Genomic DNA, 27,555 nt, shown 5'->3' on the forward strand with positions numbered 1-27,555 from the left:
CCGAATGACTGTGCCAAAATCCCAAAGAGATGTTCGCGCCTTTTTAGGTATTACGTCTTACTGCAGACAATGGATTCCAAATTTTTCATTGTTGGCGAAACCATTGATAGCCCTTACGTGCAAAGACGTTTCATCCCCAGTACCTTGGTCTGAAGAATGTCAGAAAAGTTTTTCTGAATTGCGTGATGCGTTGTGTTCGGCTCCTGTGTTGGGTACCCCTGATTACAGTAAGCCGTTTACACTATACGTTCACGAGAGGGATGGTTGCGCGTTGAGTGTCTTGACACAATCTTTTGGTGGTAAGCAACGCCCATGTGCATACTTTTCTTCGACTTTAGACCCTGTAGCAAGAGCTTTGCCAAGTTGTTTAAGAGCAACAGCGGCAGCTGCGGCGTCCATTCGACAGTCCGCAGGTCTAGTCATGGGTAATATGCTCACGGTAATGGTTCCGCATGCAGTCGACACTCTATTGAACCGAACAAAAACTCAACATCTGACGAGCGCAAGATTGTCTGGGTATGAGTTGACGTTGCTGGCCAGTCATATACGGATAAAACGATGTAATGTGCTGAATCCAGCAACATTGCTGCCGATCGACACAGAATCAAGTGGTGAAGCAGTACATGACTGCTACCTCAAAACTGAGGAGGAAACCAAGGGTCGCATTGACCTAAAGGATACTCCATTGACAGATCCCGATGGTACTCTGTACGTGGATGGTTCTTGTTTCAAATTACCGAATGGTGATGTGACGACTGCGTATGCTATAGTTACATTGAAAACGATTGTGGAGAGCGCAAGGTTGAGTCAGAATTCAGCTCAGGCTGCTGAGCTCATTGCCTTGACGAGAGCATGTGTATTGTCTAAAGATAAACGAGTGAATGTGTTTACAGATAGCCAGTATGCATTTGGTGTGGCACATAGTTTTGGACGACTATGGAGAGAGAGAGGATTCCTTACGTCACATGGTACGAAGATTCAGCATGGCCAGCTTGTGAATGATCTTCTGGATGCACTTACGTTGCCCAAGCAAGTGGCGATTGTTAAGTGTAGTGCGCATCAGAAAGTGACGGATGATGTTGGTCATGGTAATGCGTTTGCGGATGAGACTGCTAAGGAGACTGCCCGGAACCTTAGCACCCGAATGTATGTGACGAGTTCGGTTAGGTGGCCTGCAGAATCAAGTATGTGTGAAAACACTATCGAGAGTGTGAAAGCAATTCAGAATGAGGCCACCGAAACTGAAAAGACGAAGTGGAAAGAAAGTACGGGGAAGTTGGATGCGAATGGTTGTTGGATTGACTTGTCGGATCAGAAAAGATGGATGTTGCCTGATGCGTATGTGCTGGCTGTGGTGACTATGGCACACGGGTTAGCACATATTAGCGCGAAAGGTATCTGTAAATTGCTATTTCCTGTGTGGAAGAATGATGGTATTACGAAATGTGCTGAACGCTTGGTTAAGAATTGTATGGTGTGTTTGATGCACAATCCTGGTAAGGGCACTCCCACTCCACCTGGCCATTTTGCCCCTCCTGCATACCCTTTCGAAGTTATCCAGTTAGACTTTATCCACATGGAGAGATGTAACAACTTGAAGTATGTATTAGTTGTGGTGTGTGCATTCTCCCGATGGATTGAGGCCTACCCCCTTAAGGATAATACGGCTTTGTCCACGGCAAAAATTTTACTCAAAGAATATTTTTCCCGTTACGGAATGCCTCGGGTTGTGTGGTCAGACAACGGAAGCGAGTTTGTTGGGAGTGTGATGAAGAGTGTGTGTCGCGGATTAGGGATTGTTCAAAAATTTCATAGTGCAAACCATCCACAATCAGCAGGATTGGTGGAAGGGTACAATGGCACCCTTAAACTAAAACTAGCAAAGATTCAGGCTACGACAGGTCTTTCGTGGCCTGACGCTTTACCTTTAGCATTACTGTCAACAAGGGCAACTGTACACTCCCGAGTAGGGCTCAGTCCCTATGAAATAGTGTTCGGTCGTCCTGCCAATGTTTGGGGGGTCCCTAGACCAAGTGTCTTTTGTGAACTTGAGTATCCAATGTTAATCGATTATCTTCATGACTTGACTGCTAAACTGAGGTTAATTCACCAACAGGTTCACGAAGCATTGCCAACACAGACAGAGGGTCCAGGCCACCAACTCCAACCTGGAGATTGGGTGGTAACGCGCAACTTCTCACGCAAGAACAATTTGGACCCTAGATTCACTGGACCCTACCAAGTCCTCCTTGCCACGAGAACTGCAGTTCGTCTTGAGGGAAAGAAAAATTGGGTGCATGCCACCCACACCAAGAAAGTCCCCATTCCGTTGCCAGCAGACTCATGGGTGAGGAGAGGCATTGCGTCAACTGAAACCGAAAGATTGCCGGCGTTTGTACCTTTCAGCGACGCACAACCTGTCGGAGAATCCTCAGTGCAGCAGAAAGGCGTTATTGAACATTTGTCATCAGAAAACTCAAGAGCAGAACCTTCAGCTGATCAACAGGGCGTTGTCCCTCCGACGGATCTTTTGTTTAATGAACAGACACGTCCTGGGAAAACCCGGTATTTCTTACGATCCAGCACTAAAGACTAATAAAAAACCCCATTCTGTCTCTTGACAAGTGTAATATCCCGTTTTCCATGATCAGTTTGAACACTCACGTTATTGTAATTATTTTGTATATATTCATTGAGCTTCGTTCCTTACATTTTTTCCACAGCTGAGAGACATTTGTTTTTGATATATAAATATATTGTGAAATAAAGACCGTAGGGCCGCGCGTGTACTTCCTCCTGGTTAGTAGGTCTTGACGCTAGGTTAAAGACCGTTGATTCCTGGGAACTCCTAGGAATTGACTATTGCTACACAGAACGAAGTGCGTCAAGAAACGTTGCGGACGGTCATAGGGAATGGCATTTTCGAAGCTGATGGATTTGGAAAGAGCTCAAGCAAGAAGATTCAAGCTGCAGCAACTCAGTCGTACCAAATGTTTTATATTTCAAATATTCGTATTGTTTATAACTATTTCTGCATTTTTGGTAGGTGCAGTGTATTACACAATGTTTCACTTCTTGTCTTCTATCATACCTACTCTTACCCCTGACTTTAACTTCATCTCCACTGTTTCTCCTCATTCTTTTCACATCCTACCTGAACACGAGCAGGCTAGACGTGCAGAATTCCGCAATAATTCCTTTATTCAACTACTTCATCAGCATCAGTTAGTGGTAAACACTACTAATTGTTGGGTGTGTGGGTTGATGCCACATACTACGGATAAGGGAATTCCATATCTGGTGTTACCGTATAGCTCCCAAGGGTCTGCTCGAGCATTTCAAACAATGTTCCGAAGCGCACTGGGTTTCCACCCCATTCGAGAACCACGTTCCCCTTACTCTGGTCCTACCTCGTACCAAAAATCTTTGTCGATAGCAATAGAGGATTTAGATAGCGATATCTATGATCCTTCGCTTATCCCTGAAGAAGAGGTACAAGCCTATAGGGTCCTAAGTAGAGGCGAATATAGTGTGTTCACTAATGAAAAACAGCTTAAAAACTCGCCTCCGATATGGGTCGTACCCCACATTGGTAATTTTTGTTTAATAGGTCGCGGCCGTAGATCGAAAGCCCGACTTGGAGAGAGTGCTTGCACTGAAAATTACATTCTGCCAATGGTCTCCTCCCCTGTGTTCCTGGCTGCCAAGGGTACCTACTTTATTTGTCATGATCGTGCATATGCATGGTTACCCTCTGACTTTATAGGCGCATGCTTTATTGCCAACTTGTTGCCTCCGACGTTCACTGTAGATGCAGATTATCATAAGACTAGAGTTGTGAGAGGCGTAATTAGCGAAGAAGATACTGCCGGTCAAGAGGCAGGAGACTTTTTCAAAGGTTTCCTTCCGTTTTGGGGACCTATGGTTAATAGTAGAAACCTAAGACAGTTGACTCGAGTGGTAGAATCGACAGCTAATATTACTGCCAGTGCCCTTGGTAATATCACCACAGAACTTCAGGCGGATAGACTTATGACGTTACAAAACCGAATGGTTTTAGATGTGATCTTGGCAGATCGAGGTGGGGTTTGTAAGGTGATCCATTCATCTTGCTGTATTTTTATTCCTGATAACGCTCCGACTGTCTATCAAGCCATCTCGAGGTTGCATAAGATCTCCGAATCCATACACGTGGATGTAGGGGATTGGACGCTACTTGGATGGTTTTGGGGCCTAATGTCGACTTGGGGTTGGAAAATTCTGACGATCATTGGAGTCGTTGTAGTGTTCCTGTTCACGTGTTGCCTTTGTGTGCAGTGCGGTCCTGCCTTATGTGGCCTCTGTGCTACAACGTGTATGAGACAGCCACCTGTTACCGAAGGGTCTCGATTGGACAGAGCTATGCTACAACAACATCTCGAGGGTCTGATGAATATCGAATATGATTCCGACTAGTGCTTGCCTACATGAGGGCAAAAGGAGCGTCTGAGGTTCCGTGACAATTTTAAGTGATGTTTTCGACTCGCACGAATATGGTCGAGTCTGGTATCTAAGAACCGTAAATGACGAGTTTAGTAAGGGTGCGCAGTTTCGCTGTGCTAACTTAAACCGTTCATTTGATATGTGAGTTTTCCATCTGTACCCACGGGTTCCATCTTAGATACGGCATCCATTTTGTCTCTTGCCCTCAAGTAGCCAGCGAACGGACACTGTCCGCTTCGCGACCCTGGGACTCCCACGATATTTGCGGAAAACACATGTTCTTTGTAAGTGTCTTTATGATGAGGGGGATGATACTGTAAGGCAGATGGCCCCGCTCGAGGCTCATCTTGCCATGCCAGTTTATTGTCTCAGCCGTGCATCTCATTAGGCACGTCCCTTTGATGCCTGTATCTCGTGTTTCCCGATACCTCCCCTTTACACCCTTTTTCGACTCTCTCACTGTTTCCATCTTCCTCTCCACCTGTTTTAGTTCCTATTTCGATCTGTTTTACTGCCGATTGGAATTCACTAAAGTTGGGAAGATGGGTTTTTACAGTTGGGAACCACCAAATGTTTCCGCACTTATGTTCCGGACCTTATGTGCTTCAAAGTGACCAAAGCGACCCCTCTGAGGGATAATTATGGGAACCGGGTTGTAAACTTTGTGTATCATGATGTCCTATGGGTAAAAAACTGTATAAAAGGAGCGATCCACAGAACCAATTTGAAGCAGTCTCCCCAAGTTGCACGTGTTGTACTTGTCGTGACTTCTGTGTTCCCTGCAGTAATAAACCTTGAATCTTTGACGCCGAAGGAAGTGTCCCGTGTCTCTGTAGTTTGTGCGCCGAAACAGGTAATCCCATGAAGGTTATAGGTGTTGTTCCCTGGCACCGCTGGTACTGATAAAAGTCCAGTCCTTCACTTCTGTGGCAAATATATCTAACCGAGGCTCTCCCCAATGCTGAAAGAGGCCTTGCGCCACGTGCGAGTTCAGACGCCATTCGTCATCCATCATGCACCAACGGCTGAGTTCGTCCGCCCTGGCATTCAGGGAACCTGCCAGGTCTTGAACCACCAGGGTCACACCCTGATGTTCCAGCCACTGCCAGAGGCGCAGGGCCTCCTGGCATAGGGTCCACAAACCCACCCCGCCCCGTTTATTGCAGTACCACATGGCGGTGGTGTTGTCTGTGAACACCTGCACTACACTCCCCCGGACAGAGGGGAGGAATGCCTTCAGTGCAAGCCGGATCGCCCGCAGCTCCAGAAGGTTGATATGGAGTTGGGACTCCGCCGGAGACCAGAGGCCTCTGATCTCCGCCTCTCCCATGTGGCCTCCCCAGCCCTACAGGGACGCGTCCGTCACAACTATGTGCTCCGGTTGGAGTAGGGAGAGGGATCTGCCGTTGACCCAATCGCGGTCCGTGAGTCACCACTGCAACTGTCTTGCAGTGCCCTCCGAGATCAAGACATGGTCGGACAAGTTGCCCTGATGCTGGGCCCACTGAAACTTCAGGTCCCACTGCAGAGCCCGCATCCGCCACCTGGCGTGAAGCACCAGAAGGCTGCAGGAGGCCATCAGCCCCAGATGCCGCAGCGACAACCTGACCGAGACTCGGGATAAAGGCTAAAAGATCGGAATCAGAGCCTGAATATCCCGAACCCGCTGTTCGGGAGGATAAACCAGAAACAGCACCGAGTCTAGAACCGCTCCAATGAAGAGGAGCTTCTGAGAGGGACACAGGTGCGACTTCGGCACATTGATGGAGAACCCCAGCAGGTGCAGGAGGTCGGCCGTAGGCTGGAAGGGGCTGACGACTGTCTGGGGCGAGCCTGCCTTCAACAACCAGTCGTCGAGGTAGGGGAAGACTGAAACCCCTAACCTGCGCAGATGAGCTGCGACCACCACTTTTGTGAACACCCTTGGGGCGCTGGTAAGTCCGAAGGGGAGCACGGTAAACTGAAAGTGCTCGTAGCCTACCACGAACCGCAGGTAACGCCGGTAGGACGGGGATGTGAAAATGCGCGTCCTGCAAGTCCAACGCTACCATCCAGTCTCGGGGTCTAGGGCAGCTAAGACCTGAGTCTTACCCTTTCACCCCTCTTCAGCCAGGATAGCTTGATTGGGATGGGTATGCCCAGACGTGGGTCCCTTGCTCACTGTGCCACTGGATTCAAGCTAGCCTGGCTGAAGAAGGGTGACATACCCTGAAAGCGGTCCCAGGATGCTTGTTTCCGTTCCAGGGAGGACCTGGCCTGGCAGTTCGGTCTGGACTGTTCCCATGGGGCACAGGGTCGAGGCTGATTTGCATATGGCTGGGTCCAACCTGGGGTGGCGTAGAAGGCAAAATAACGATGGATTTAACCCAGATCTTTTGACTGGGGGAGAATGTTTGCATTGTCAGCATTCTTTCCATCATTTGTTTGCTGGAACACTTTTCGCCTTAAGTGGGATGGGTATGCCCAGACGTGGATCCCTTGCTCACTGTGCCACTCGATTCAAGCTAGCCTGGTTGAAGAAGGGTGACATACCCTGAAAGCGGTCCCAGGATGCTTGTTTCTGGTCCAGGGAGGACCTGGCCTGGCAGTTCGGTCTGGACTGTTCCCATGGGGCACAGGGTCGAGACTGATTTGCATATGGGCATATGGCTGGGTCCAACCTGGGGTGGCGTAGTGGGCAAAAGAACAATGGATTTAACCCAGATCTCTGGCTCCATCACAGCAAGCCCAGCGGAGGCCGTCCCGGTCGTCTCCACTGTGTGCAAAACGTCATACAAGATATTTGCTTTAATGCAGAAATGTGAAACTCTGGAACCATCGGGTGTGACAACAACACTGTTGATGAGGATGGTAGGTGCTATACCCATCCAAGTGTTTCATAAGCCTTATGGTGCATTGTTTGTGAGATATTTTACAAATTTGGTGTCAGGGTATCTTAAAACATTGGTTATATCTAAATTCAACGGGAGCTCTACAATAAATCAACTTGCATCACCACAGCATGCGGAGTCCCCAACTACTTTATTGCTAAAATGGTCAATTTACATCAAATATGAATTCACAGAGATGGCGTTTCACATTTTTAAACCTTTAAATTATTCTAAGAATGCCTCATCGTGTCAATACAAAATACTTTCATAGGAAGGTAATTTGGCCAAGTTCCTAAGCTCCAAATTTGACAGTTTATCCACTAACATCTTACACTGAACTTCGAATATCAGATGTGCAAGGTATTAAACATATTTTAAGTGTGCATATTTTACCTTGCTCGGTTTCCCAGAATATTCACATGATTTCAAGGGGTTATTTGGGGAAGGACATTCATTTACGTTCTCTGGCATTACATTTTCAGCCTCCGCATCTGCAGACCAAGACAATCAGAGAATTCTGAAATTCAAAAATTGCTAGTGGAACAACAGCTGATAAAATCAAATAGTTCTTCTAAATCTCCTTTACAAGCCTTAAATCAGAATATCAATATTGCTGACCATTTTAGCTAGGCCAATAAAAAAAATATATCTGTTAGAAGTAATTCATATCAGAGTTAAAGAATTGCTACAATGAGCCAAAATCTTTAAAAAGTAGTAAATCTTCAAATGAACGAGTTACTTACCATTGGTAACGATGTATCTGGTAGAAACACAGTCTAGCCGCAGATTCCTTAACTTAGAATATCCCCCCAGGCATCAGACTGGATCCGGAAAAATATTTCCCCCCAGCAGTACCTCTGCACGCCGGGGAGGTGGGTAGGGGGGGGGGGGAGAGGCAATGGCATTGGAAATGACAGGCATGACAAACGAAGGACAGTGCGCAACCACAGAATGGATGCGCATTAAAGACAGTCCGTAACCACAGGACGTCACTGTAAAGGACAATAAGACTAGAACAACATGTGTCATGGCGAGTGACCAAAAGTGAGTAACAACAGAGCAAGTACACCACGCTCCCCACAGTGACCTATGAAGTGGAACATAGGCAAATAGAACCTCAACCCAATCGACTGCAGCATAAACAAGGAGACCCCAAGGCAATGGAGGGGAAAGTAGAGGGCGGAGGGAGGGTGGAAGAACATGGGCTCTCGATGCCAGAAAATCTGGGCGGAAGAGCACTGAAAGCAGGCAATCAATCCACCCAAAACGAGAAAGGGTGCAGATTCCTTAACTTAGAATAGATACCAAAGCCATACACCATCGGAGGAGGGTCTGCGACTAAAAAACCCACAAAGATCCAAAGAGAAGGAAGCTGTCAATAATTTTGACCAAAACACGGCGGGGACAGCAAAGGCCAGCGCAGCTGACACCAGACCCATGAAGCTCCGCAGGGGAGCAATGATATAGAGGAGGCAAAGGCACCACAATCCTGCAGAGGACAGGTGAGACCTCAGTTGTCCAGGCAGGAATAAAAGAAAGAAAGAAAGACAAGGAACCAACAAGGTCAGTGCACAATGGAAGAAAGTGTATAAACTTCTTCAAAAAGAAGTTAATTGAACACCAGACCCCATGGATCCGCCAAAGACACAGTCCTAAAGGAGGAACAAGACAGTAGGTCAGCATCAGAGCAGACAAATTAAGCATACATTACAGAGGATGCCAAGAAAGGAAGGTAAGGGAACAACATCACCATGCCTAGATATACAGAACCGTGGCTAAACATGCATGTGGATGACAGGATACACACAAGGAGCCAGTGTGTACCATGAGAACTACACCACACCTATAGAAAAGCCTACGGACTGAGGCATCAGGTAGTCAAGCCGTCAACCGAACCCAGAGGTACCAATGGTGAAGGAAAAACCGGAAGGAAAGCTCACGATATGTATATATAAGCATATATATATATATATATATATATATATATATATGTTTATATAAGCATATATACACACACACACACACACACACAGATATAGATATATACATATAGAGGCATGCATATAAACAAATTGAAAGGTAGGGGAAAAACTCGAAGAGCATGCCCCAGGTAAAAGAGACTCCACAAGAGGCACCAACAGCACCAGTGTGAAGCGGGTCACAACAATGTCAAGACACCAAAAAAGTGACCGCATTCCGTCAAAGGGGAAGGAGCCCTGTACTCCCGTGAGACAGTCGGGGACACCGACCACACACTCACGAGGAAGAGTGAAAAATACACAGATGTAATTCTGACAGAAAAATAAGCAATATCGCGTTTAGTGTCGACTGAGAACCCACAACCAGAGTAACACCTGGAGTGGAACACAGCCTACTAAGCCACAGTGAGTCAGAAAACAGCAGCAGAGACCAAGAGCAGAAGCACCTAACCCTCAGCGTGGCAATGATTAAAGGGACCGGAGTCACTGCCAGAGAAGTGCAGATGGAAATAGAAAACAAGGCAACGAGAACAAAAAAAAAAACAAGGGGCACATTCCGAAACAACACCTCAGGAGGTGGGCCTCCACAGAGGCAGGAGAGAGCTACGGGCCAACCCGTAGAGGACAACCCAGAAGTCTCAGGAGAGAGCCACACCAAACCTGCGGGTCTTACCAGAGGGGACGTCCTACCACAGTAGGAAGAGCGGGGCGGATCAGGAGACTTGCAGCAGAGACAGAAAAGAATCATTCTACAGAAGACTCCACGGAAGCCTTCAAAGTTCCCGTGTCAAGTCAATACAATAGCCAACAAGTACCCCACATAGGGTATGGCACATCCCTACAAAAGCAAGGGACATCTCTTGAGACGAGCTCTTAGGCAGAGGGCTCAAAAAGGAATGTAAAAACAGCTGGCCAGCTGTAGCAAAAGAAGGGCAAGACGGCGAAAAGCCGCACAATCCGTCTGGGTAATAACGTATTGAACCCAGAGACGGAGCTTACCAAACAGAGCAGTGACAAGACTGCAGCCGAATGCAAAGTCCACACAAGGATTAGAACCCATGGAACTCATGGAAACTCAGACATGAGACGTTGAACCGCTGAGTCAGCATGTCTGTCAAACAAGGTGACTCCATCAAAGGGCAAATCCCTAAGAAGTTCCTGGACATTGGCAGGGAAACAGCCATCGCGCACCCAGGCATAGCGACGCTAAGAAACTGACCGGGCAATAGCTTGACCCATCGAATCAGTGGTGGAACGATAAGCAATGCCAAGCTGAAGCCTACTTATCTGAACTGCTCTCGGAGTCCCGTGGGGGAGTGGCTCTCCAACCTTACGTCTTCCAAAGGGTTTCTTTGGGGTCCACTGGGAAGGGTCCTTCTTCTCTAAAACTGCAACCACGACTTCTCCATTGACTTCTAGTGGGCATGTGGCTGTGTTTCCACTCTGCACACATCCTTCGTGGGGCTTCTGGGTACTTAACTTGGGTGATTCCTTGTGTCCGCAGCTCCTCTGAGACTTCTGGTCTGAGTCCTGTTCTCCTTTGTAATTTGCATTCCACTTTCTTAGTATATGGTTTGGTCTCCCTCTGGAGACCAGTGTATATTAGTGCTGCTTACCTGATTATTGCAAAGTATTCTTGTGTATTGTGTTGATATCTTCGCATAGGTGATATACCAATGTGTTGGTGAGTATTGTGTAATAAATAGAAGTAGTTTTCTATAACCTCTTTGGCACGGCGCAAATTCCGCTGCGGAGTTGCGGAATTTTACGTGTGCGCAGTTCGGACGGCCCCCGGCCATCCGACGCACACGAGCTACGACGCACGGACATCCAACGCATCGAAGAGGTTAATCCCTATGTGGTTCTTTTTCATTTAACTTACACTGTTGATTAAAGTTGGTAAAACAAGCTGGTTTACACTCCTTCACGATAAGCCTAAAGGCTGTTATCCACAGCTATCACTTTGAGAGCTTTCTATGGTCATCAAAGACCACTAAAATTACCATAAGGGTTGTCTGGATTAGTGCAAGGTGCCTCACTTGAATACGTGTACACCATATACTAAGCCAGCCTCCGACAACCCGTAAGGCCAAATGCAGTTTTCTTTAACAGCATCTGTTTGCAGATTCTTATCTCAAGCTTTTAAGTTTTGGCAACTCTAAAGTTCCAAGTAGACAAAATAAGTATGATTATGAAAGTGTCATTTCAATTATATAGCATATTGACATTTTAGCTTGTACTGTAAGCGTCGATCTTAACATGGCAGCAACCGTAACATAAACCACAAAAATATGTCAGCCTAGATAAGAGGGCAGACATAATGCTAACACTTGTGTTTGTGTCTAAAACTTTCACTTTCTCTAATACAAAGAGATAAAAGAGTTTGCAAGCAACCGTACGATAAAATAGAGAAGTTAAAATTTGAGCTATTGACATTGTAAATGACATTGTTTTTTGGTTTTGGTAAAATAAATAAAATGCACTGTGATTTAAAATGGCAATAGCTAAAATGTTGTAATGTTGTAAATAAAGACAAGCTGGAGTCCATTGCCAAATACCTTGACTGCCTGTCCTGTTACCACCTCGTGTATTTTATTCTACCACCCTGCACTTCCGGTCTCTGTAACAAATTAAGCAGTGGGTAAACCTAAGTAAGATCCCTAACTTTAATCATTTCCCAGAGCTCCACATTTTCGACGCTTTGCTACAGGAACATGTGTGAGGAATGTAGTCCCTGTTCGGCGTTTATAAAACAACAGCTGTTCATATCTGAAATAAAGCGGGTTATACTGAAATAAAGAAATAAATGTGCAATGCAGACAGAGAATGGAATCTGACCATTAAACCCAACACACGGGAGGAAACCAGACCGAATTATCCCTGCAAGAAGCACGGATATAGGAGGTCCAGAGGAGCGTTTTATACACACAAAACTCAGGGAACAGCTAGCTCACTGAGATGAACCCTCGCATTGAAATATGCGGAGATCTGGGTCGCAACAGGCAAGGCCGACACAGACTCCCATCCTTTGTAAGTGGGTACACGGGGTACAATTGAATTAGTTACTTACCAGTAATCCTAGTTATCTTCCAGGGGTATACTCATCAAAGTCATAAGCACTGAATTATCTCCGCCCATAAGCGGGAACCCGGAACATATAGACTAATACATATATATGTGTAAAATATATAAAAAGAGTACATAGTACTGAAATAATTATACACATATACATGTATAACTAATAGTATGCAGCCTCAACCATAACCAATAGGCTAATACAGCCATAATTACCTGTCTTCTGCAGCATGAAAATAACCAATAAAATACAATGCAAGAAAAGGACCTGAACCTTAAATTATTATTATTATCATCTTTATTTCGACATTGTTGTCATAAAAGAGTTCACAGTTAATCAATAATTACGATTTAAAACAATTGACGAAAAACCATTAAAAAAACTCAATAATTTCGTCATAAGGAGTTAGATCATCAGCGTAAAAAGCATAACCTTGTACATGATTAAAAAGGTACTCAGTTAAAATCCCTGAACCTCTAGGGCTAGATAAAAAAGGAACATCCAAATGCTCGACCCAATTATCGCTAAATCCTATTTCCAGTGAAATTCTCAGCTTTCCTTCTAATGTTCCACATGGCTGCTAAAAATTTAGATACTGCGAAAACAATAAGAGGAGAGAGATCAGTTTTGAGTATTCTAAAAACTTGGAAGCAGCGCCTAATCCCCAAGTTTTTACAGATAGGAATAATCCACTTCATTCGGGGTAACTGATAAGCAGGGCAAAAAACAGAATGTGTAATGTGTTTTCGAGCTCAGATGTACAAGCAGGGCAATTTTTCAAAGTAGGTACACACCATTTACTCGTAAATGCTCTAGCTGAACCTTGAATGCATTCCACAGAAAACAACCTTTTATTTTCATCAAAGAACAGGTAATAAAAGGCAATTAGCCTAAATAGGCTGCATAAATAAATAACATCCCTGTACGGAAAAGGAGACTATCACCTCGCCTTTAAGGCCTCCAGGGGAACTCTGCTCCCATCATGCCCCACAGGTGACAGTTAGGTCAGTTCTTTTGTACGGTACACAAAACCTTGTAGGAACCTGCATCAGAATGCAATCATAATATATCAAAACATAATGCTACTTCTCGCCCGGGGAGGGTGCTTATGACTTTGATGAGTATACCCCTGGAAGAGAACTAGGATTACAGGTAAGTAACTAATCCTTCTCTTCCAGGGGATACTCATCAATAGTCATAAGCACTGAATAGAGTAGCAAGCTCATACCCACGTCCAAGCGGGTGAGCAGAAAATAAAGAACCAAATACATTGACATATATAGAATTCAAGTAACATGAGCAAATACGTTTCTCAGTGATGCTTGCCCAACTTGAGCATCTGCCTGTGTGTCTGAATCAAGACAATAATGACGTCTAAAAGTATGGACTGAACGCCACGTAGCTGCCGTACAAATTTCTGCCATAGTTACATTCCTAAGAAGAGCTGTGGTCGCAGCTTTTCCCCTTGTAGAATGGACTTTTGGTCTACCTGACAAAGACTTGTTAGCTAACTGATAAGCCAGAACAATGCAAGAAACAATCCACCTAGATATAGATCTTTTGGACGCTGCAGCCCCCGTATTGATAGGACCGTAGTTGATAAACAAACGGTCCGACCTCCTCAAACCCTTTGGCCTGTCCAAGTAAAATTTGAGAACTCTCTTCCAGTCTAACGAGACCTTTCTGGGGAAGTGGTAGGATTTGGAAAGAAGGTTGGCAACGTCATTGTCTGATTAATGTGAAAATCAGAAACAACCTTGGATAGAAAAGCAGGATGTGTTCTAAGCACTACCCTATTAGCATGAAACACAGTGAAAGGTTCTTTCCAACATAAGGCCTGGATCTGCTTGGATAGAAGATCCGGGTGACACGGCAGTCTCCTGTGTGGCACTTCCGACAACTGAAGGAGGTCTGGAAACCACCACTGGCGAGGCCACTCTGGAGCAATAAGAATCATCCGGGAGGTAGTCCTATAAATCTTGTTGATTACTGTTGGTATCAACGGGGTCGGTGGAAAAGCGTACAGTAAGTTCTGACACCAATCTATCAAAAGGGCATTCCCTTGAGACCCGACCTGGGGAAACCTGGATGAGAAGACGGGGCATTTTGCGTTTCCCGCGTCTGCAAACAGGTCGATGTCTGGAGTTCCCCATGCCTGAAAGATGTTGTCTGCGACTTTGTCGTTGAGGACCCAGTCGTGAGCCTCGACAAAGTCTCTGCTGAGGAAGTCTGCCTGAGAGTTGAGCGAGCTCGGGAGATGTATCGCCACTATCGATAAGTTCCTCGCCAGTAACCAGTGCCATATGTTTTGGGCCTCCATGGAGAGTGTCCTCGACCTGGTACCCCCCTGTTTGTTCAAATAATACATTGTTGTTGTATTGTCTGTCTGAACCAGAAGGGACCGAGACTTGACCGATGGCAACAGGGACTTGAGAGCTAGATGTACTGCTCTTAGCTCTAGCAGATTGATATGATAGCCTCTCTCGAACTCTGACCATAGCCCTTGTACTTGCAGAGGGCCCATATGAGCACCCCAACCCTGGAGAGAGGCGTCTGTGATCAGAGTCTGTGTTGGAGGGTCTTGATGGAACGGCACTCCTCCCATTAAATGAGACCTCTTCATCCACCATCGAAGAGAATCTCTGGCAATTTGATGAAGAACTATTTGATCCTCCCAGCTCCCTGACTTCTGCATCCATTGATCTTCCAAGCACTGCTGGAGAGGACGCATGTGCAACCTTGCGTTTGGAACTATGAAGATGCACAATGCCATGGACCCTAGAAGAGACGATACCTGGCGAACTGTCAGGAGGCTGATATGCAGAAGAGTTTGACACTTTGTCCGTATTGATAACCACCTCTCCTCCGAAGGACACACGTTTACATTTTCTGTGTCTAAGAAGGATCCGAGATAGTGAATCTTTTGCGTTGGGTTTAGAATGGACTTCTTGAAGTTGACATGAAGCCCCGGCCTGTGTAGAAGCTGGAGACACCTCGCCAGATGCTCTTTCAGCAGAGATGGGGACGAACTTTTCAGAAGCCAATCGTCCAAATAGGGATAAATGAATATTCTCTGCTTCTGAAGGAAAGCAGCCACCACTGCCATACATTTGAAGAAAGTTCGTGGAGCTGACTTCAGACCGAACGGAAGCACTGCATATTGGTAATGGCAAACTGACACTCGGAACCTCAGAAATTTGCGATGCTTCTTGGAGATCAGAACATGAAAGTATGCACCTTTTAGATCGATGGAGTACATCCAGTCCCATTGATGCAATTGAGGAAAAATTTGATGGAGTGCCAACATTCGAAATCTCTCTTTCCGAATGAATATGTTCAGCAACCTCAAATCCAATATTGGTCTGAACTCTGCAGTGGGACCCTTCTTCCTCACCTGAAATAAGCGAGAGTATAGCCCTTGATTTCTTTGCGGACGTGGAACTCTTTCTATGGCCTTTTTGTTCAATAGACTGTTCACTTCCTTTAGTAGAAGACTGTAATGCTGATGACCAGCCCCTTTTGGAGTCACAACAGGAGGTGGACTTTTGAACTTGAGGAGGTATCCATTTTGAACAATGTTTAGAACCCATTTGTCTTTAGTCAATCCTCTCCACTCGTCTAGAAATAAGGCAATGCTTCCTCCCACTGGAGTGGACAACAGACTTAGAAGAAGTTCTGTCTCATTGCTTCTGAGGCTGCTTTGAAACTGCAGACTGTTGCCTGTTTCCACCTCTGCCCCGTCCAGGTCTGCGTTGCTGAAACTGCGACCTTTGTTGAGACTGGTCCTGGTTCTGCGAAGACCAGTTCGACGATTGCCCAGGCAACTGAAATGACCTTTTGTTGTAGGGGCGAAAACAACGGCAAAACTCTTTTTTCTTTTCAAGGCCAACAGCTTTCAGAGTATCAAGCTCCGCCTTCATTTTGGCCATCTCATCGTCCGCATGAGATCCAAATAATGTTGCCCCGTTGAATGGAAGATTGACTATCTTTCTTTGGGCATCAGTCTTAAGGCCCGTGAGGCGAAGCCATGCAGATCGTCTGGAGCATATGTCGTGCGCATAGCCATGCGCTGCTAGATCCGCAGAATCCGCAGCCGCACTAATACTTTGGGTTGCAACCAGACCACCTTCTTCCACAATCTCAAGGAAATCCTTCTGATCCTCCTTAGGCAACTTTTCTGCAAACCTAGACATAGAATCCCAGAGGAGGCGGTCATAGCGAGCCAGCAGAGCCGCAGCACTAGCCACTCTCATGACGGACCCCGATGTACTACACATCCTCCGTCCCAAGGAATCCATGTTTTTGCTGTCCTTCTCTGGAGGAGCAGATGAGACGGACGTAGCCGAATGGGCTTTCCTGGCCGCCGCCACTATGAGTGAATCTGATGGTGGATCAGTGCGCAAGAACAGAGGATTCTGATCAGGTGCCCTGTACTTTTTTGCAATTCTAGAAGGCCCTGAGCCCACTGTAGCTGGTGTTAAAAAAGTCTTCATCGCCGGTTCAAGCAAACCTGGCACCAACGGAAGAAGAGGTCTAGCAGACGATTTATGATGTAGGGTTTCAAATATAACTGAAGATTTCACAGGAGGCACTGCCATAGTTATATTGAATTTGCTAGCCCCTCGGCACAATACTACATTGAAAGTCCCCAGATATCCTGGAAGGCGGTGTTGATGAAATTGTGGGGGAATAGTCTCTGTAAGCTGACCTCGTTGAGGTGGACGTGTCAGGAGATCCGTGCCTTCTCCTAGGAGTAGGAGACCGATGAGACCTACTACGATCCCTTGAATGTGAACGCCTCTTTACTGGAGACCTAGATCTTCTTGGAGACCTACCCGCCGGTGGTCCTGAAGCTTCCAAGGTAAGAGGCCTGTTATTAGGTTTGGGCTGCATCTTCCAATGACGGATGCTCTCCAAACATCTAGGAGACAAGGTCGCAGGAGGTGTTCTACGCACCGGAGAGCCCTCCGGGGTAACCTGCACAATTTGAATTCCCATCGACGATGAAGAGGAGCTCCTAATAGACTGCAGAGATCTGGATGCCGTCGTAGGCACCTCTCTGGGAACTTATTGTCTGTCCCTCGACGTCGAGTGCCTCGATGTCTAACCAGAATGAGCCACAATAAGAGGAGAGGCTCTGACCGATGGAGACCTGGTCGACGATGCCTTTGACGTCGGGTCTTTCGTTGTCGACCTTGGATGGTCAGCCAATATCCTCGACGTCGGCTCCGACCTCGGCAAAGACCTATGAGGGGTCCGAGAGGCCGATCTAGAATGTTTCGACGCCGACCGTGAAGCCGGTGGCGGAGATCTCGACGCCGACCTTCTCGACGTCGGTTGTCTTTTCGACGTCGAACGAGCCTTTTCGTGCCTCGAGTCCGAGGCATGCCTCGAAGTAGACCCATGTCTCGACGGCGACCTCGATCTTCTTCTTTTCTCAGGTCTCGACGTCGTTCCACTTCTATCTCTCGACGTCGACCTTCTTCTCACTCTCGACGTCGTCTTCACCGCAACCAAATGCCTCGACGTCGACAGACTTCTCGACGGCGACCTCGACCTCTGCTTCGACATCGACTTGTGTTTTAAAGGCGATGTCTTCGACGTTGACGTACTTCTCTCTACTGGTCTCGACGTCGACATACCTGACGGCGATCTAGACTTCGACGCCAAACTCACTTTCTTCTACGTCAACGCTTCCTCATGTCGTTTTGTCTTACTTCTAACCTCAGGGGAAGCAGATCTTCGACGTTTTGCCGGAGAGGAGGGCCTTCCAGATGATATCTCACTTCTTGCCCCCTTTTCATGACGTCTTTCTCTCTCCATAAGCCCCAAAAGTCGAATCTTCTCTCTTTCCTTCAAAGTTCTTCTGGAAAGCTGGAGGCAAAAATAAAAATTTTCCACATCATGTGTGGAAGGAAGACAAACCACACAAACAGAATGAGGGTCTGTTTGGACATTTTCTTCCCACAGGAAGGACAGTTGTAGAATAAAGGTGGAATAACTGACTAAAATTAAGTAAGGCTTAGTCAGAAAAGTTTGAAAAATACCACCAACAGCACAAACTGTCGAAAAAAGTAGGAAAAAACGAAATTCTGACTAAAAAACAATCAGATTCAGTTGTGCTCCAGTTCCAGGTTCCTCAGAGAACAAGCCGGAAAAAAGAACTGACCTAACTGTCACCTGAGGGGCCTGATGGGAGCAGAGTTCCCCAGGAGGCCTTAAAGACAAAGTGTTCAGATTCTCTGAGGCTTTAAAGGCGAGGTGACAATCTCCTTTTCCGTACAGGGATGTTATTTATTTATGCAGCCTACTTAGGCTAATTGCCTTTTATTACCTGTTCTTTGATGAAAATAAAAGGTTGTTTTCTGTGGAATGCATTTAAGGTTCAGGTCCTTTTCTTGCATTTTACTTTATTGGTTATTTTAATGCTGCAGAAGACATGTAATTATGGCTTTATTATCCTATTGGTTATGGTTGAGGCTGCATATTATTAGTTATACATGTATAGGTGTATAATTATTTCAGTACTATGTACTCTTTTTATATATTTTACACATATATATGTATTAGTCTATATGTTCCGGGTTCCCGCTTATGGGCAGAGATAAGTGCTTATGACTATTGATGAGTATCCCCTGGAAGAGAACATCAGGTTACAGTAAAACCTGCTATTCTCCGCACTTGGAAGCAGCAGAAGCGCGGTGTACAGCAATATATATCAATACAGCAAACCCTTATGTAGCAGCAAAAAAGGCTGGTTTATCAGTGCAATCGCCTCAGATACTAGAAGGCAATTGGGAAGATTATGGATGCAATAATCACCCCATGCTAGAGGAGAAAGAGCCGATAATGCAACAACCACATACCAGAGAAAGCGGCAGAGACGGTTCAGGCACTTTGATATACTTACGTTCAGGAGACGCGCCTATACATTAGTGAGAACTAGGAGAAATGTGAAACTATATCAATGCAACAGTATCAGGTGTGGGATAGATCGGTTCATTTATCTGGAAGATTTGTGATATAATACAATCTGCAGTTTACTCAGAACGTCAAAAGGATGAATCGACCTTCTCTGACTTAAAGTTGTTATTTTGTAAAGAACGTGGCACCGGGAGCCAATATTACGAGTGAATACCTTTAAACTCAGGGCCAGATGGAGCGGTTTATGAACTTGTGGCACCCCTCTTATTATGGGACATCCCCCAGTGTATATAGTGACATGAACCGTTTTAAGGTGCCACGGAGACTGAGCCAACATTAAGAGTAAATAACTTTAAACTCGGGGAAAGGTGGAGCGGTTTACGAACTGGTGGGGCCCCTCTCAATATTAAGAGTAACAAACTTTAAACTCAGGGACAGATTACCTTGTTTCTGAACTGGCGGCACCTCTCTCATTATGGGGCATCCCCCAGTATGTACAGGACACGTCACATAAACTGGTTCAAGGTGTCATAGAGACTCTGCCAACATTTAGAGTAAATAACTTTAAACTCAGGGACAGGTGGAGCGGTTTATGAACTGCTGGGGCACCTCCCATTCTGCAGCATCCCCCTGTGTATATAGCGAGATGAACCGGTTCAAGGAGTCATGGAGACGGAGCCAAAATTAAGTGTAGATATCTTTGAACTCTGGGCTAGATGGAGCGGTTTATGACCTGGCGTCAGCCCCCTCATTCTGAAGCAACCCAGTGTATACAGTGAGATGAACCGGTTTAAGGTCATAGGGAACTGAGTCCACATTACGAGTAAATATATGTAAACTTGGGGTCAGATGCACAAGCTACTACTTGTGTAACGATATATCTGTAAGAGACATTAGTTAGTGATAGATTCCTTACCTTAGAATATCCCCAGGCATCAGACTGGATCTGGAAAGTTTTGCTAGCAGGACCTCTGTGCGTCAGTAGGTGGCGTACTGCGGCTCCGCGTCCATCGCTGGCGTCGTAAACGCCGCGATGACATCACGGAGACTGCTTAGGCGCCACACATGCGCGCTGACGTCAGTTCTATACACTACTTTCCGCACCAGGAATGCAGAGCCATGCAAGAAACTGACCACTGGTGCCAAGAAACTAGGGCCCTGAAAGGAGATGACTTTAACCCTAGAAATCAGTTTGCAGAACGGGGAGGACGGGTAGGGCGGTACGGAATCTATCACTAACTAATGTCTCTTACAGATATGTCATTACACAAGTAGTAACTTGTGCATCTGAAAGAGACACGTTAGTGATAGATTCCTTACCTTAGAATAGATACCCCAGCAATACCAACCCCGGTGGTGGGTCTGCCAACAAGATTACACCAGAAAGTCACAGAGAACAGAAAGGCCAAAGAAGCCGTCTCTTCGAACTTGACTGTCAAGGCAGTAATGCATGGTAAACGTGTGCAGTGAGGCCCACGTAGCTGCCTGACAAATGTCCTGCAAGGGAACGCCGCGTCCCAAGACAGGCGGCCGTTTCCCTGGTAAAATGGGCACGCAGCCCCACAGGAGGATCCTTCTTAGTCAACGAGTAACACGCTTTGATGCACAGAACGACCCACCGAGAGATGGTTCGTTTGTGCATGGACCGACCTTTTTTGTCGCCCACTTAGCCAACAAAGAGCTGGTCATCCACCAGGAACTGTTGTGTGCGCTTCAGATAAAACGAAAGCGCACGTTTTGGATCCAGACGGTGGAGCCTCTCTTCCTCTTTCGAAGGAGGTGGAGGTGGAAAGAAGGTGGGCAAAGTGATGGTCTGCCCGATGTGGAAGGAAGTGACAACCTTTGGCAAGAAAGAAGGACGGGTCACCATGACCGGATGAACAGAAAGGAAAGGAAGTTTAGAAGAAAGAGTCTGGAACTCACTCACTCTTCTGTGAAAGCTACCAGGAAAGCCGTCTTGAGAGTGAGAAGACGGAAAGGACAGTTATGAAGTCGCTCAAAGGGAACGCACATCAGATATGTCAAAACAAGATTTAAGTCCCATTTAGGCATTATGAACGGCACAGGAGGAAACGTGTGTGTAATGCCTTTTAGAAAACGGTTTACAACCGGAGGCTTAAAAAGAGAAGGTTGATCAGGGAGCCTTGGAAAGGCGGAGATGGCAGAAAGATAACCTTTGATAGTGCCCGAGCAGAGCCCTGCTGGGCCAAAGAAAGAAGAAACAGAAGGACCTCAGAAAAAGGGACAGAAAGGGGATCCACAGCTTTAGCTGCGCACCATGCCATAAACTTGTTCCACCTGCAGGCGTATACCGTTTTAGTGGAGGGACGCCTGGCTGCCAGAATGACATCACAGACTTCAGGGGAAGATCAAAAGCCGTCAACGTTTGTCGCTCAACGCATGGAGGCTAGGCAGGTTCAGGTGGAGGACTGTCCCTTGCTGTTGCGACAGAAGATCATCCCAAAGAGGTAGTCGGATTGGAGGATTGATCGTCATGCTGAGTATTTCGGGATACCAGTATCTCCGTGCCCAATCCGGAGCCACAAGGATGACTTGGACCCGGTCGCGCCGAATCTTCTTCAGCACTCTGGGCAGAAGTGGTATAAGCGGAAAGGCGTACAATAGACTGCAACTCCACTCGTGACGAAAAGCGTCGCAGAGCGAGTGCCGCCTTGGAAATTCCAACGCGCAGAACTGATGACATTGCGCGTTCTCTTCGGTGGCGAATACATCTAACCAAGGCTCTCCTCACTGCAGAAAGAGACCTTGCACCACGTCCGAGTTCAGACGCCATTTGTGATCCATCAAGCACCGGTGGCAGAGTTTGTCCGCCCTGGCGTTCAGAGAACCTGCCAGGTGTTGAACCACCAAGGTAATGCCTTGATGTTCCAGCCATGCCCATAGGCGCATAGCCTCCTGACATAGTGTCCCGGATCCCACCCGCCCTGTTTGTTGCAATACCATATGGCAGTGGTGTCGTCCGTGAAAACCTGCACCACACTTTCCCGGACAGAGCGAAGGAATGCCTTCAGTGCAACTCGGATCGACCGTAGCTCTAAAAGGTTTATATGGAGTCGGGACTCCCCCGGAGACCAGAGGGCTCTGATGTCCGCCTCTCCCAAGTGGCCTCCCCATCCCAGGAGGGACGCATCCGTCACCACTGTGTGCTCCAGTTGGGGAAGGGAGAGGGATCTGCCATTGACCCAATCGCGATTCGTGAGCCACCACTGCAATTGTCGTGCAGTGCCCTCCGAGATCTGGACATGATTGGACAGGTTTCCCTGATACTGCACTGGAACTTCAGGTCCCACTGCAGAGCCTGCATATGCCACCTGGTATGTATCACCAGCAGGTTGCAGGAGGCCATCAGGCCCAGAAGCCGGAGGGTCATCCTGATTGAAACCCAGGACAGAGGCTGAAAGATAGGAATCATAGTCTGAATATCCCGGACTTGCTGTTCGGGAGGATAAACCCTAAACAGCGTCGAATCCAGAACCACCCCGATGAAGGGGAGCTTCTGAGTGAGACTCAGGAGTGACTTTGGCACATTGATGGAGAACCCCAGAAAATGCAGGAGGTCGCCCGTAGTCTGAAGGTGGTTGACGACCGCCTGGGGCGAGCCCGCCTATAACAACCAGTCGTCGAGGTAAGGGAAGACTGACACCCCTGACCTGCGCAGGTGAGCTGCGACCACCGTCATCACATTTGTGAACACCCGAGGGACGCTGGAAAGGCCGAAGGGGAACCCGGCAAACTGAAAATGCTCCTGGCCTGCTGTGAACCACAGGTAATGCCGGTGGGCCGGCAGGACAGGGATATGAAAATATGTGTTCTGCAAGTCGAACACTACCATCCAGTCTCCAGGGTCGCGGGCAGCCAGGACCTGAGCCAGTCAGCATTTTGAACTTCCGAAGTGATTGACGTTCCGGAGGTCCAAGATGGGGAGCAGGCCCCCCTTGTCCTTCCTGGGGACCAGAAAGTAGTGGGAATAACAACCACTCCCTACTTCTGGCCCGGGAACACACTCGATGGCCCCCTTGGCCATGAGGGCCGTGACTTCCTGCTGGAATAGCACCAAGTGATCCCCCGGCATGCGGTGGCACTGAGGTGGCATGGCTGGAGGGAAGGACTGAAAGGGTGAAAGGGAAGGGAGTAACCCCCACGGATGATCTGCAACACTCACTTGTCCGATGTGATATCGCGCCAGTGGGGGTGGTGGTGGCGGATCCTGCCACCCACCAGTGTGGGTTGCTCCACAAAGCTCGGATTAGGAAGGTTTGGAGGTAGAAGCAGCGGGGGCGGAGGTGAACTGACCCCCACGCTGATTCCCAGACCCGCCCCTGCGGAAGCCGTGTCCGCGCTGAGGCTGGATCAGCACAGGCTTGCTGAAGAAACGTGCCTGGGCGCCCCTGCAGTGGCCACGAAAGGAACGAAAACAAGGAGTGGCCAGGCTCTTTGCAGAAAGACCCAAGGACTTGCCCGTGGCCCGCGAGTCCTTAAAACGCTCCAGTGCACTGTCGGCTTTATCGCCAAACAGGCAAGTGCCATCAAAGGGCATGTCCATAAGCGAGTTCTGGACATGGGTCGAGAACCTAGTAGAACGCAGCTAGGCATGGCGACGCAGCACCACAGTCATAGAAATCGCCCAGCCCAACGAGTCAGCGGTGCCCAAACCACACCGAATGGCGAACTTAGCCACATCCTTACCCTCAGCAACTGCTTGGGAAAGAGCAGTCTGATCCTCCTCAGGACAATGTGGCAGCACCTGAGCAACGGTATCCCACACCACGTGGGTATAGCGGCCTAATAAGCAGGTGATGTTCACCGACCGCAGCCCCAACCTGGCCGAAGAGAACAACCGTTTACCGAACTGATCCAGCTTCTTAGATTCCTTATCCGGCGGAGCCGTGGGGAAGGCACTCTGCGATGTCGAGGCTTGGATGACCAGGCTCTCACGTGGCAGATCAGTGGTGAGAAAGGTGGGGTCACCAGGCGCCTGGCGACATTCTTATCCACAGGGGCCCCCGTGGCCGGCCGCGACCAAGTGCCCAACAGGATGTCGGTGAGGGCGTCATTGAAGGGAAGCAGCGGCTCCGACAAAGTAGACGCAGTTTGGAGCACCTCGGTGAGGAGGTTAGTTTTGAGGGCCACCGTAGGAAGGTCGAGGTGGAGGACCTCAGCAGCCAGACGAAGCACCATCGTGTAGGAAGCGCCCTCCTCAATCGTAGGCGGAGGAGAGACAAACCCCGGGTCAGAAGAGACATCGAGGTCGCCTGCGTCCTCCAGATCGTCCACCCAATACTGCTCGGAGTCACACTGACGGGCAAGAGGGTACGAGGACCCCTCCCAATCATCCTCCACCTCTGTTGCAGGATGTACCGATCTCGGCGGCAGAGCCGGAGAAGGGAAAACAGCGTCCGAAACGGCGCTGTGTCCCTATGCGGATCCCAGGCAGGAACTAAATGGTCCTGGAACCGGGGCAAGGGCGGATCGAACGGCACGCACTGCGGCGCCGGTAGTGGAGCCAAGGGCGGCGCTATGGCCGGAGCCGGCAGCGCCGGACCCCGTGGCGCCGGAGCCAGCAGCATAAGATCCTGTGGCGCCGAAGCTGGATCCGCCAGCGGGCCAACAAGATCTGGACACGGGACCGCGGGGCCCGAGTCCTAAAAAGGTGGTCCATGGTGGCAAGAAAGTCTAGCACCTGCTCGGGAGTCGCTGACGGACCTGGGTAAGGCGGGTAGGCCGCGGGATTCCCAGACTCCAAGGGAGCCGCAGGGGCAGAACCCCTGTCCCCCTCGTCCGCATCCGATGACCGGCGGGGGGATGTCAGAGATCGGAAACGCTTCTTCGACTTCTTTTTATGTCGTCGCTTACCGGAATCTGAGGGCGAAGACTTGGAGCCGGAGGAGCGACGACTGCGGCCCTGGGAGCGGTCCCTGGACTCAGAGCGGCATCAGGACGAGTGCCGGGACTCCAGCAGTTTCCTGCACCGCTTCCTCAAGGCCTTCGGGGCCATAGCTCGACAGTTCCGGCAGTCGTGGTTGGTGTCCAGGCAGTAGAGGCAAACATCCTGGGGGTCCGCCACCGACATATTGCGACGGCAGGCCCCACATGACTTAAAACCAGGCAACCCAACGTGCACCAGGAGAAAAAGAGAGAGACAAAAGTCTCAAAAGAGTAGTCAAAAATGACTAAGGTACATGCTCTATCTGGATCTGCGCTTGCTGGCGCGGAAAAAGAAAGAACTGACATCAGCATGCATGGGTGGCGCCTAAGTAGTCTCCGTGATGTCATCTCGGAGCCGCAGGATGCCACCTACTGACGCGCAGGGGTACTGCTAGCAAAACTTTCCAGATCCAGTTTGACGCCTGGGGATATTCTAAGGTAAGGGATCTATCACTCACGTGTCTATTTGAGATAATGCGGTTTATAAACTGACGACGCAGTATAAACCGGGAGATGAATCGGCTTAAGGTGTTATGTGGTGCGGTGCCGCCAGCTTGGCTGAGTGATATACAGGAACAGTCTCAATGCAGGAGGGGGCAGTACCCCCGCTGCTGGCAGCAATGGGGTGAAGCTAGTGGTTTGTAGATATCACGATACACCCCCTAGTAGGGGGTGATGGGACCCTCCTGTGTATACAGACATCCCGGAATCGAAGTGGGCCAGTTTACAAATACATCTCTGTACAACATGTCGCCGGGGACACTGCTGTCTTGACAGTACAGAATTTCATGAGGCGCATGCCTGTCATAGAAATGTGCGGTTGTGTTCTATATATTGAGTAATCCCCCAAAGTCAGGGGCGCGTTTAAAATAGTTTGTAGAAGGCAAAACCCTTTTTAGCGAATTACAAATGTAAATACAAGGCGTTGCAGTATGATTATATACATTTTAATGCATTGTTCGACCTCGGCAGGGTGAACGGCTAAAATTAACAGGCGTGATTGAAAAAAAAATCAGAAAGTGAAAGCGCGTCATGCGCGTTATGCCTGTCTGCAACCCTGCCTCCTTTTGAGACAGCCCATCCGGACTGGATCCTTTGCTTCACAGCTTGTTTACATAACACGCCTCCTTTAGATAAGAAATTGCTTCACGACAGCCGTGAAGCAAACGATCCAATCCGGATGGGCCGTCCCAAAAGGAGAAAGGGAAGTGACAAAGAAGCCTCATTTTCAATCGGAGTCCATCATTTACCATAAACAATGACGCCATCCAATGAAAATGAGGGGCGGGGTTTCGAGCCCCCTTCTGAAATCTCCTCTCTAACTATATGTCTCGCTGAGCGAGCAGCGAATGTGTGCTGCAACGCTAGGCGTGGCCTAAAAATTTCCCCAAGTGGAACTTCAGAAAAGACTGCAGTAGTTATTGCCGTACAGCTGCCACTCTGTTTGTTAAGTAACCCTAATTTGTAAAGGAGTCTCTGTTCAATGAGGCGTAGATCTTAAGCCATGATGCTATCTATTTGGCTACAGATTGCTTTCTTGTAAGCTTACTCTTATTAGAAAGACTATAAAATAGGAACAGCTATAAGGTGAGGCAAAAATCCTTAGATTTCTGAACATAATATTTAGGATATCCTTTAATGTTCTGCGAGTGTAATACTCTTTCTGCTGCTATGCAGATTCAGATAATATGTATGCAGAGAGATATTCTAATTTACTTTTGTCCCGCCTCTAGAGCATAGCTTCCTGACGATCGTTTTAACTGGATAAATTGCGTCCATCTACTGCTGGCATGAGGAATGTACTCTTTTTTTAATTTTCTTTGAGCACTTCATGGAAGCACATTGTTTTCCTTACTATCTCCCCATCAGCTCGTTCCCTCCCACACCGTTTCCATGCACTTTTTTAGAGGCTTCCCCCGCCTCAATTGCTTCAGAGATAGGGTGGCAGTTGCACACGGTTACCGGGCTCCTCGCTTATTTTTCTGTGTGCATTATGTCCAGCATACTTTGTTTAATTTACCATTATAAAAAGGCCAACAGCCATCGTGGAACTGTAAAATAAAGTTTTAAAAAATATGCCCAGATGGCCGGCAGTGCATCATGACAACTATACTATTAGGAAAATCATTCCAAGACTGTCGCCCTTATTTATGCACACGCTTCATAATGCACTTGCAAGCATCCTGGAATGATTCCATGATGGCTGTCCATTCGTGCACATGCACTGTGACTCAACTTTGAAATTTGTGCACATAACCTTCTTATAAAATGAATGTAT

The 27,555-nt window shown here is 47.8% G+C and overlaps 1 protein-coding gene across 6 annotated transcripts in view; it reads right to left on the reverse strand.

Moving 5' to 3' along the window:
• The window catches only part of KMT2E (lysine methyltransferase 2E (inactive)), a 2,078,550-nt gene that overhangs the window by 31,898 nt on the left and 2,019,097 nt on the right, over positions 1–27,555 (reverse strand). For all 6 annotated transcript variants that reach the window (XM_078680502.1, XM_078680521.1, XM_078680476.1 and 3 more), the window contains one exon: positions 7,746–7,843. In XM_078680502.1, coding sequence (XP_078536628.1) covers positions 7,746–7,843 — 98 coding nt within the window. The remainder of the gene's footprint in view (positions 1–7,745; positions 7,844–27,555) is intronic.

This window comes from Lissotriton helveticus, chromosome 1_1, assembly GCF_964261635.1.
Source record: "Lissotriton helveticus chromosome 1_1, aLisHel1.1, whole genome shotgun sequence".
Classification (NCBI taxonomy): Eukaryota; Metazoa; Chordata; class Amphibia; order Caudata; family Salamandridae; genus Lissotriton; species Lissotriton helveticus.